At 46.3% G+C, this 12,559-nt stretch overlaps 1 protein-coding gene across 13 annotated transcripts in view; it reads left to right on the top strand.

Moving 5' to 3' along the window:
* TRRAP (transformation/transcription domain associated protein) overlaps window positions 1–12,559 on the top strand; it is a 134,889-nt gene that overhangs the window by 60,481 nt on the left and 61,849 nt on the right. For 6 of the 13 annotated variants that reach the window (XM_033191761.1, XM_033191767.1, XM_033191764.1 and 3 more), the window contains exons 31-38: window positions 3,902–3,970; window positions 6,701–6,754; window positions 6,884–6,904; window positions 9,984–10,103; window positions 10,335–10,454; window positions 11,182–11,346; window positions 11,425–11,606; window positions 11,828–12,026. In XM_033191761.1, the coding sequence (XP_033047652.1) occupies window positions 3,902–3,970; window positions 6,701–6,754; window positions 6,884–6,904; window positions 9,984–10,103; window positions 10,335–10,454; window positions 11,182–11,346; window positions 11,425–11,606; window positions 11,828–12,026 (930 nt within the window). The remainder of the gene's footprint in view (window positions 1–3,901; window positions 3,971–6,700; window positions 6,755–6,883; window positions 6,905–9,983; window positions 10,104–10,334; window positions 10,455–11,181; window positions 11,347–11,424; window positions 11,607–11,827; window positions 12,027–12,559) is intronic. The other 7 variants (XM_033191772.1, XM_033191768.1, XM_033191774.1 and 4 more) reach the window with 2 other exon arrangements.

A 12,559-nucleotide genomic window follows, 5' to 3' on the forward strand; every position in this document is an offset into this window, starting at 1 on the left:
CTATAAACAGGAGTTTATACAGTGTATCACAGTGCATAGATACATTGTATTTACATGCAGAATGTAGAGAAATATATATGAAAGACACACAGCTTTTTACCTCATCTATATGTTAGTTTCTTCATATCTACCAAGTACCTAAATAATGAATAATGACCCAAACACTAAAATTGTAAGTTGTGCCCTAGTAATACATTATAATTGAAAAAGTATAATATGGAAGTGAATGTTCCAAATTGGAGACTTTCTCCTTAAGCTTCCAAATATATGTAATACACATACATACCTATCAGTTTGCATATATTCCATATATTCACAAGAGTGGCTAAAATAAATATATAAAGTTACATCACGTGTTACGGCTGAGGTGCTTTCACACATGAGGCCCATGAGCTCTGTGCATGTGTCCAAATGTCCTAATGCTTTTGTGTATGTCTCCTCTTGAAAAGTCGTCTGTCATTTTTTGCTGCCTTTGTATGCTTGCCTGAGGCAGCTTTGGTTTGTTTATTTTTATTTTTGAGGCAGAGTATGGCTCTATTGCCTAGGCTGGAGTGCAGTGGTGTAATCTTGTCTCATTGCTACCTCTGCCTCCCGGGTTCAAGTGATTCTCCTGCCTCAGCCTCCCAAGTAACTGGGATTACAGGCATCTGCCACCACACCCAGCTCATTTTTTTATTTTTAGTGCAGGCTGGGTTTCACCGTGTTGGGCAGGCTGGTTTTGAACTTCTGAGCTCAAGTGATTCACCTGCCTCGACCTCCCAAAATGCAGGGATTACAGATGTGAGCCACTGCGCCTGGCCTGTTTGTTTGTCTGTTTGTTTGTGAGACAGAGTCTCACTCTGTCACCCAGGCTGGAGTGCAGTGGCGTGATCTCGGCTCACTGGAACCTCTGCCTCCTGGGCTCAAGTGATTCTCCTGTCTCAGCCTCCCGAGTAGCTGGGATTACAGGCGCCTGCCACCACACCTGTATTTTTAGTAAAGATGGGGTTTCATCATGTTGGCCAAGCTGGTCTTGAACTCCTGACCTCATGTGAACCACTACACCTGGCCCAGCCTGTTTATGTTTAATCTCTAGTCTAACCCTTCAAATCTGCTGTGAGCTGGGAAATCATTCAGTGAGCATTGTTACAAAGATTTTATTTTGGTGCAATATGAAGACAACTGCCTTAACGTCTGTAGTTTCTGACCAAGGCCAGTGGTCTTTCCGCCTAAAATAAATCACATGGGTTTTGTGTTAATGGTTCGTTTAGGTGAATTTTTTCCTCCCTTTTCTGCTCTCTGAGTGGTTCAAGCTGGAGGAGTTTCCATCCAGACGTTTTCATCCAGCACCCCCCTGGACTGAGTCCAGCCTGGACTTAACGTTGACGGTGCCTTTGCGATTAGTGACGGAGGTCTTCCTGAATTACACCTGCCTGCTGGGCTCTGCCAGAGGCAGTGGTAAGGGACACACTGGTCCCTACTTAGTCATGTTCTTCAGAACCATGTTCAGTCACTGCTGGAGCTCTTGTTTTCCCTCATAAGCCTTTTGAGTTTACTAGCTGAAGCCTTCAGCAGTATTTTTTTTTTTTTTTTTGAGACGGAGTCTCACTCTGTTGCCCAGGCTGGAGTGCAGTGACCGGATCTCAGCTCACTGCAAGCTCTGCCTCCTGGGTTTACGCCATTCTCCTGCCTCAGCCTCCCAAGTAGCTGGGACTACAGGCGCCCGCCACCTCGGCCGGCTAGTTTTTTGTGTTTTTTAGTAGAGACGGGGTTTCACCGTGTTAGCCAGGCTGGTCTCGATCTCCTGACCTCGTGATCCGCCCATGTTGGCCTCCCAAAGTGCTGGGATTACAGGCTTGAGCCACCGCGCCCGGCCCTTTCAGTGGTGTTTTAAGAGCTAAGGCACCTTACTTTTAGGGTGGGCGTTCATGGAAACAACCCTGAAAATTGACCTTTCTTTAAGAGTTTTAGAGTTTTAGCTCTTACATTTAGGTCTTTGGCCCATTTTGAGTTCTTTCTTGTATATAGCATTAGATAAGGGTCCAACTTCATTCTTTTGCATATGATATTCAGTTTCCTTAAGATTGAACTACTTGACATATGATTATTAAGTCTTTTACGTGGTTAGTTGGTTTTTCTGTTTGTTTATTGAGACAGGATCTTGCTCTATCTCCCAAGCTGGAGTGCAGTGGCATGATCATAGCTCATTGCAACCTCCACCTCTTGGGTTCAAGCAATCCTCCCACCTCAGCCTCCTGAGCAGCTGGGATTATGGGCACGTGCCATCATGCCCGACTAGTTTTTGCATTTTTAGTAGAGACAGGATCACACCATGTTGGCCAGGCTGGTCTAAAAGTCCTGGCCTCAATCAATCTGCACACCTCCCAAAGTGCTGAGATTACAGGAGTGAGCTACCGGACCTGGCCATGTGGTTGGTTGGCTTGAATAATTTCCTCACCAAACTAGAGATGAATTTTATATACCCATTAGTGTCATTTTATTCCTTTGGGAAAAAAAGAATGGTGATGTGGCTGGCTGTTTTCTATCCCTTTAATTCTGTTACTCTCATTTATATCTTTGTGTAAGGAGCCATTCTGATACGGAGTAGGGTTCATGAATTTCTGTTCTGGTGATTAATATCCTTTAGGGAACGTTGTTGGTAAAATGTTTAGTGCTTTGAAGAAATGTGTATTATCGTATGCATTTCTCAATGCCAGTGTTCCCGGGAACATTGACTCTGCACGATGGCGGTGTTTCATGAAACCAGTTTGTTGGCTACGTAAGGTTGGGAAATGCAGCCTCTCCAAGTTTAACATGGACTGTAAGGACGTTAAAGGCTCAGAGAAGGCTTGTCTTAGAATGGAGTGTTTAGGTGTCCAAACCGTTGTTCCCTGTTCCTGTTTTACCATGGAAACCTTTTTAAAGCAACTTGTTAACTTCCTGTAGGACATCGGTGTTCTGAAGGGCAGGTTTGAACAACGCAGGATATTAAAGATGCAACTGTTATTGAATGCTCTTGTTGTGGTTTTAGCTTTAAAGCCTGGGCATTTGTCTGCCTGGTTTTGCTGGACACAGAGGCTGGAGCCTGGCTACTAGGTGCCTGGGTTAAGCTAAAGTCGGGGGTCTCTTCCCATACTTTTAAATGCAGAGTCCCTTGCTGAAGCATGGCCCTCATTCGGCAGAGGGAATTGTGGCCCTGTGGCACTCATTTGCAGTCCCTGACCAAATGGGTCCATATCTATCTCGCCAGCCCCTTCCCGAGGGTCCCCATTGTGCCCACTGCTCCCCAGGTGCTGTGGCCGCCATTCCTTCTGTGCTGTCAGGGCCTTTGTCCTCCTCTTCTCTCTGCCCCTCTGCTTCTGGCTTTCCTGCCTTTTCCGAGTCCTGTCCTCAGCAGGAGGACCCCGACCCCCTCTCTCATCAGAGCTGGTTCCTGTCTTCCTCTTACAACACCGTAATTGTAGCTACACAGAGCAGGCACCTTTATGTTTACCTTTTTCCCCATCAGACCATGGGCTTCACAAGGAGAGGGACATCAGGACAGGGATGAGGTCGGCTGCTCACGTCTCTACTGTCACACCCAGTGTGGGAGCCGACACTTCCAAGCACTCAGTGAACAGCTGGGAAACAAGTTAACAGGAACTAAAATGGCAGGGCCTGGTATTGGAACACCCAAGAGTCAGGGCGTTTCCTTCTGTGTCAGAGCAAGTTAGCCTTTTTAGTTTGAAACATGAACAAATGCCAATTATTTTCATCACTAGTTAGATGGTTGCGCTGTTTTAATAATGGAAACATTGCAGTTCTCACACTAAACATGATGGAAATGAATGATTACATAGGAGTTTCCACCAGAGAGCAATACTTTGGAAGTGGAATGCAGCTCTGTGAGGAAGTCGTGTCTCAGGATGTGTTTTTCCAACAGCAACATCTGCGCAAGTGGATGGAAGTGGTGGTGATCACCCACAAAGGGGGCCAGAGGAGCGACGGAAACGTGAGTGACTTGTTTGTTTCTGGGAAGGGCACCAGCCACCATGCTGGGTCATTGCTAATGCCGGGACAGTGCTTTCAGTAAAATGCGGGTCAGAAATCTAGTTTGACGTGATTATAGTCCTTGTAAATTGTTAAACACATTTGATTGGTATTCTGTTTTGCCTGTCTTTCTCTTAATTGCTGAACATTCCTTTTTATGTTTCTTTAAAATCTCCCCTTTGGTTCACTTTAATATGACTTTTCCGTTGAGAATTCTGGGGGGCTTGAATGTTAGTATTTCAATTTTACCAGCTCTGCTTTAAACAGCGGATTTCCTAGCCTGTCCTTGGCAGCCGCTGTTTACATGGTGGTGCGTTCCTCAGCTATTGTTTCCATTGCTTTCCATCATGGGGTGGTCGGTAAATGTGTTTAATCATTATTGCCTGATAAAACCAACTGGAGATTTTTTAGGACTTAAAGCCTTCAGGGGAATGTAAGAAGGAATCCCATAAATACCGGCACGTGTGTTTTCTAGGTCTGCGTCATCCACCCCAATTGTTTGTCCAGTTATATGACTGACCCTTCAAAGCACATTTGTATGGTTTTAAAGGAAAACCGCTTCAGCTAAATCTTAAAGTGTCTGATGTGGGTCATTAAAGACTTTGTCTCTTAAGAATGCATGCTTTCTGCTCTTAAATCTAATATTATTTGTATATGTTTATTTTTTACAGTTTTTGTTTTTAACTTGATGTCCTCGCAATGGAATTGCCTTTTCCATGGGTTTCATAATCCCCAGTGAAACTTGACAACAGTGTACCTGTTAGGGACTCCCTCATAGTTCTTCAGAGGCATAATTAACGTGGCTTTTTGTCCTCGTGTGCCTTTGCTGGGTGTGTTCCATCCCAACTTGGATTTTTCTTTTCTGGCTTTATTATGCTTTGTTTTGACCATTGTGTATCAAGGTGTTTTGTTTATGTAAGTCTTGTTTCCTACTGCTTCTAAACAGCCAAGTAAGCAAAACTAAACCAGGATTTTAAACTTTTTAAAGAAGTGATATGCCACGCATGATCCTGTTGAAGGTTTGCTATTTATATACGCAGAAGAGAATCAGAAACTCTTCGTGGAGGAGAGCAGAGTATGTTAATGAGCCCAGGCTCCTGGGATGAGGTGCAGGTGTCTCTGTGCTGCTCTCCCTCTCTCATCTGTTAGGTACTTTTGCTTTACATTTTATATTTGTTTTTATAGTAAGCTGTTACTTTTCTGGAACTCAGTCAGTTCTAGAATAAACATTTAAAAAAACCTAGTGGGTAGATGAACAACCTCATTTGAATCAAAAAGATTTAATATGAAATCCTTAACTTGGCCTAGTTAAAAAAAATAATAAAAGATTTCATAAAAGTTTATAGCAGATTATTTGGAGGTGGGGGTGCCGTTGTATAGGGGATGGAGTCGTGGATACTGGGAAGTCCTTGAGCTCCTCCTGGAACATTTTTATCATCCTGTGATTATATTACCTGAACATCCGAGGAGGGTCCAGCTCCGTGAGGTTGGCCGCTTGTCTGAAACTCAGAGGCCATGGTGTTTGGGGGCCCAGAGACAACCAACACGGCTGCGGCTTCATCACCTAAGCCCAGGCCCAGGCCGCCATTCAGCTCCTGAATTCTGATCACATTTTAATCTTGGAGAGTAGTTTGTTCCTGTTTGGTAGCATCCCCAAATGACGTTGTTCTGTTGAGACACTACCATTGAAGATATGCTAGACAGTTGACTAAAGAAACAAGTAAAAGCTGCCCTCCAGCTTTTTTTTTTTTTTTTTTTTGAGATGGAGCCTCTGTCGCCCAGGCTGGAGTGCAATAGCACAGTCTTGGCTCACTGCAGCCTCCGCCTCCTGGGTTCAAGCAATTCTCCTGCCTCAGCCTCCCAAGTAGCTGGGATTATAGGCACCTGCCACCACATCTGGCTTATTTTTGTATTTTTAGTAGAGACTGGGGTTCACTTTGCTGGCCACGCTGGTCTTGAACTCCTGACCTCAGGTGATCCACCTGCTTTGGCCTCCCAAAGTGCTGGGATTACAGGCATGAGCGACTGTGCCTGGCGTGCCATGAAGCTTTGGATACCGCTGTGATCAGAGCTCTGCCCCATCACTGTGTTTAGGAAGCTTTCCTTTTTAACCGCAAGCTTACAGGGGAGAATGCATGACCACCTGTTACGCCTGTTCTCTGCATGTGCACACATAGTGCGTGCACACACACACCCACACACAGAGCCAGTTTTAGGAAGACTGTCCTTCACTTTACATGATAACCCAGCTGTTCATTGGGTGTGGTCATGGCCTAAACCACCTGGACCTCTTCTGACTATAGCCGGGAAAGAGGTTTTTGTTACTATCTTAGCACTTCATATAAAATTTGAATTGTTCACTCTACAAAAGACTTCTTTAAAATGTGCTTGCATACAACAAGGTCTTCCAGTTTCTCCCCTTTCACAAGAATTCTGAAACTCTGTTTTGAAAACGTGCTGTAGGGAAGAAGTCCACTGTTAGACGCTCTCTGTCAGAAGGGCTGTGTTTTGACCTCGAAGGTGAAGGTGTGCTTTTTGCTGTTGAGCATTTGTTAATTACTGTGTGCTTTCTGATAATTTGTGTCTTTACTGTCTTGTTAACCCCAATAACCCTTACTGTGTTTGAGTATATGGGAAGTTTTTATGTAAATAACATAAATAGAAAAAAGATGATTTTCCTCCCCATCCTCAGGAAAGCATTTCCGAGTGCGGGAGATGTCCCTTGTCTCCATTCTGTCAGTTTGAGGTGAGAACAACCTATTAACAGTCAGTTTCTGACTTGCAATGTGAAGAACAGTTTACCTTTTCTTTTCTTTTCTTTTCTTTTTACCTTTCTGTTGCCTTTTTTCATGCTGTAATTTTTGTTTTGGTTCAGCCTGCCATGGAAGGGGTAGAGGTGAGAACTTGAGCGGAGCTACAGGAGGGGGTTGTTGTCGTTGCTGGTTTTGCTGTGACTCGTTAGCTGTGTCGTGGTTCTGTACTGGACAGAGTGCGTTGTGCCCTTGAGTGCAGTGACCTGTATTGTCTGTCTGTGGCAGAGTTGTATCAGTATCATTGCTGTGAACTGTCCAATGCCAAGCATGTTTTCTATTAGGACGTTCAAGACTCTTAAGTTCATGTGAGAATTGCAATGTCTCAGTTATACTTAAAATTGAATTAGATTTTGTGTTCATAACTTCCATCTGAATACACATAGCTAGCAATCTCCTGAGAGGAAACTCACACAGAGTATATTGTACCTGCTAGAAGTGGAAGGAATTACATGTTCTTTCACACTACTGACTGCCCTGAATTTAAACCTTCACAGCCCGTCCCACTCACCCACCCAGTCCCCTTCATCTCTCTCTTGCATGCATACACACCACACATGCACTCACACCACACATGCACTCGCACCACACGTGCACTCACACCACACGTGCGCACACACCACACGTGCGTTCACATCACACGTGCGCTCACACCACCAGTGCTTTCACACCACACATGCACACACACTGATGCACTCACACCACACATGGACACACACCACACATGCTCTCACACCACACATGCACACACAACACACATGCACTCACACCACACATGCACACACACCACACATGTACACACAACACACGCACACACCACACATGCACTCACCCCATAATGCACACTCAGCACACATGCACTCACACCACACATGCACATGCAACACACATAAATACACCACACATGCACTCACACCACACGCACACACACCAGTGCACACCACACATGCACACACACTACACATGCACTCGCACCAGTGCACACACACATGTGCACTCATACCACACGTGCATACACACCAATGCACTCACACATGGACACACAACACAATACACACATAGCACACATGCACTCACACACACATGCACATGCAACACACATAAATACACCACACATGCACTCACACCACACGCACACACACCAGTGCACACCACACATGCACACACACTACACATGCACTCGCACCAGTGCACACACACATGTGCACTCATACCACACGTGCATACACACCAATGCACTCACACATGGACACACAACACAATACACACATACCACACATGCACTCACACCACACATGCACATGCAACACACAGGCACACACCAGACATGCACTCGCACCACACACACACAACAGTGCACTCACACCACACGAGCGCTCACACCACGTGTGCTCACACCATACGTGTGCTCACACCACATGCGCACACAACGCATGCACTCACACCACACATGCACATGCAACACACATGCACACAACACACATACACTCACACCACACACACACCAATGCACTCACACCACACATGCACACACACCACACACGCACTCACACCACACACGCACTCACACCACACAAGCACTCACACCGGTGCACTCACACCATATGTGCGCTCACACGTGCGCTCACACCACACATGCACCACACATGCGCACACACCACACATGCACACACACTCCGAGCTTTCCCTCTCGTGTAAAATGGGGATGACGGCATCTGTCACTCCTGCTTCCTAGCGGTGTTGCAAAGACCCAAAGAAGTGGTTTCTGTGACAGTGTTTTGAAAATGAAAAAACGGATTGTAAAAGTACCATTTTAGAACATTATAATTTCAGGATGGAACTTACTCTGTCCTAAGTCTTGCAGATTCTGGGGAAGAGAATTGTAGGGGACATGGAGCTGGCCTTGAGCCCATTTTTCTCGTTTCGTACCCATCTCCTGCTTTGCCTTTGGTGTAAAGAGAAATTCCGAAAGTCTCTCAGGTGCTGCTGGGAGTGAGGCCCTTCCCGACCCGTGCTGTCATCCCCATCTTACCCAGAGGATCGCAGCACACACAGCATAGCGCGGCACATTGGAACGTATCCCTCCCTGTGGCCGTGGAGAATTCCTTTGAATGACAGGAGCAAAACTGGAAAGTGAGAAGGGAAAGCTGGAGCAGCAGCAGCCACCCCCGAGCTGTGAGATAGTAGAACGTGCAGCACCCTTGGCATTTCACACATCTTTGATTTAATTCAATGGAGCAGTTTGTCACCTTTATTTTTAGGCCTGGTTGACAAATACTTAGTACCAGGATCAGTTGTTTATATACATTGATATTTAATTTCCAGAGTAAATACTTAAGTATTTTTTGAAGAACCTTCTCTGCTAGGGTTTTTTGTTTGTTTGTTTGTGTGGTTTTTTCTTTTTTCTTTTTTTTTTTTTTGAGACTGGGACTCATTCTGTTTCCCAGGCTGGAGTGCAGTGGCACGATCTCAGCTCACTGTAATCTCCGCCTCTCAGGTTCAAGCAGTTCTCCTGCCTCAGCCTCTGGAGTAGCTGGGACTACAGGTGCCCGCCACCACGCTCAGCTACTTTTTGTATTTTTAGTAGACAGGGTTTTGCCTTGTTGGCCAGGCTGGTCTTGAACTCCTGACCTCAGGTGATGCACCCGTCTCAGCCTCCCAGTGCTGGGATTACAGGCGTGAGCCACCACGCTGGCCTCTGCTAGGTTTTGAGGGCAAAAGATGTCTATGCCCTTAAAACTTAGTGTATTGAGAGGACCTCGTGATACCTTGGTGAAGTAGGGCATCCTCACCGCTGCTCTGGCCCCAGGTGGAGTCATCCCCACTTCTGTGAGGGGACTAGCATGGCAGCCCGGTAAGGTCACCTTTACCACTCGTCAGCACGCATGACAGCAAACAGCACGATCCCATCAGGTGTACACAGTCGGCCCCTCCACACCCTGCACAATGGACAGGAACGCTGAAGGCCATAGGCAGACAGTTTCCTTAGGACACAGCACAGTTAGAACCTAAGGCTGGTAAGTTGTGGCTTTTACATGTGAACCCTTTGCTTCACTGCCTAGCCTTGCCAACATAGTTAGACTATGGTAGGGTCTGTAGTGACGTTGATCTCTGTCACTTGCAAAATTAATTGACCTATTTATAATTTCTGGTTTTCTTGATCAGGAAATGAAGATTTGCTCAGCAATTATAAACCTTTTTCATCTGATCCCGGCGGCTCCTCAGACGCTGGTGAAGCCTTTGCTAGAGGTTGTCATGAAGACGGAGCGGGCAATGCTGATCGAGGTAAGGGCCACACTGAAGGCTGCTTCTCGCTCTGCCACTCTCTGGTGCTTGTAGCATCCTCACTTGATTGTATTTTCAATGGACAGATGGAACAGCTTAAAGACATTCAATGTCAGTATTTGCTTGTGGGTGTTCATGCACTCCAGTAACAAGGGACTGTGTTAGGTAGACAGAGCCTCAAGCTCTGAGGAGAGGAAGGTGTGAAATGCAGCGTTCCCACATGTTTTGCAGGCGGGGAGTCCATTTCGAGAGCCCCTGATCAAGTTCCTGACTCGGCACCCCTCACAGACAGTGGAGCTGTTCATGATGGAAGCCACCCTGAACGATCCCCAGTGGAGCAGAATGTTTATGGTGAGAGCTGTGAGCAGCTGGAGTCAGGGGTCCCTGCAGATGCGTGTGAGCTGTTGTGCTCTGACATGTTCAGTTCATATTTCACTGTTCAGTGTCCTGGCTGCTTGTTTCTTAGATCCATTTGACTATTGGAAACATCATTGCTGTTTGGTTGTGTCTGTGAAACGCGTAGGTCTAGGAACCACTCTTTGTAGGACTTTGGTGGTGGTAGCAAATAAATGCTCTGCCGGGATTATACAATCATAAAGTATGGTTACTGTTTAAAAGTACATTTTAAGGGCCCTCACCTGTAATCCCAGCACTTTGGGAAACTGAGGCGGGTGGTTTACTTGAGCCCAGGAGTCTGAGACCAGCATGGGCAACAGAGTGAGACCTTGTCTGTACAAAAAATATGAAAATTAGCCGGGCATGGTGTCACATGCCTATAGTCCCAGCTACTCAGGAGCCTGAGGTGGGAGGATTGCTTGAGCTCAGGAGTTGGAGGCTGCAGTGACCTATGATTTTACAACTGTACTTCAGCCTGGGCAACAGACCCAAGACTCTGTCTCTTTTTAAAAAGAAAAACAAGCATTTTTAAAAAGCATGCGTGTGGTGCTTTTTTGGTAAGCCTTCCTCGAGAGATTTAGAAAGATTTTTCAAAGGTTTAGAAAGATTTAAAATTCATATCCTCTAACTTTCTATGAGTTTGATTAGCTTAAAACGGCTTTTCTATTTGTTTTGCTTTCAGAGTTTTTTAAAACACAAAGACGCCAGACCTCTGCGGGATGTGCTGGCCGCCAACCCCAACAGGTTCATCACCCTGCTGCTGCCGGGGGGTGCCCAGACGGCTGTGCGCCCTGGCTCGCCCAGCACCAGCACCATGCGCCTGGACCTCCAGTTCCAGGCCATTAAGGTAGCGCCCCTACCTCCGGCCCCCGATGCCCAGGGGTTTAATCGAGACACAGTCCCCTAATTGTCTCTTCTTTGACAGATCATAAGCATTATAGTGAAGAACGATGACTCCTGGCTGGCCAGCCAGCACTCTCTGGTGAGCCAGTTGAGACGTGTGTGGGTGAGTGAGACTTTCCAAGAGAGGCACCGCAAGGAGAACATGGCAGCCACCAACTGGAAGGAGCCCAAGCTGCTGGCCTACTGCCTGCTGAACTACTGCAAGTGGGTGCCTCCTCCACCCTGCTCCGCGGGACTGGCTCTGGACCAAAAGTTCAGCTGGAGCCTCCTTCTAGTCTGTACAAGGCTGTGGTCATGGGATACATGCAGTCAGATTGGTTGTAGAGAATGGGCTATGTCTCTGAGTTGTTTCAAGGCAAGTCAGAGGCATAGTTGTTAAGGAAATTTGCTGTAAGTTAACCTATCGTCTTCTTTTGACTCTCCAGAAGGAATTACGGAGATATAGAATTGCTGTTCCAGCTGCTCCGAGCCTTTACTGGTCGTTTTCTCTGCAACATGACATTCTTAAAAGAGTATATGGAGGAAGAGATTCCCAAAAATTACAGCATCACTCAGAAACGTGCCCTGTTTTTTCGCTTTGTAGACCTCAGCGACCCCAACTTCGGAGATGAATTAAAAGCTAAAGTGAGTCCCACTCTGATGCTCTAGAAGGCTACGGGTATTTGATCTGGTTTTCTAGGGAACCTCAGGCCCTTTTCTTTTTTCGCTGTGTCTCCCTTGATTAAATAGTAGAGTGAGCCAGGTGCTGTGGCACGTGCCTGTAATCCCAGGTACTCAGGAGGCCACGGCGGGAGGATTGCTTGAGCTCAGGAGTTGAAGGCTGCACTGAGCTATAATCACACCATTGCATCCCATCGTGGGTGACACAATGAGACTCTGTATCAAGAAAAAAATAACAACTAGTGGGCCGGGCTGTAGGTGAGAAAATGCCATTGCTGAGGAATGTCAGGTTCGTGCAGCAGTGACCCAGCGGTGAACGGTGGTTTGTTAATTGCCTTGTTTTTAGAAAATGGCTTGTTTGACGTGAAAAGAATAAACCAGGCTGACATCTCTTTTCCACAAGTTTTTAACCTACCTTTCTAGTTGCTCTTTGTGTAGAAGTCAAGGTTGGTAGTCTCACCCCGGGTTGAGTTCCAACTTGATGGTGTGGTATGGCC

Source organism: Trachypithecus francoisi, unplaced genomic scaffold, assembly GCF_009764315.1.
Source record: "Trachypithecus francoisi isolate TF-2019V2 unplaced genomic scaffold, Tfra_2.0 Lachesis_group4, whole genome shotgun sequence".
NCBI lineage: Eukaryota > Metazoa > Chordata > Mammalia > Primates > Cercopithecidae > Trachypithecus > Trachypithecus francoisi.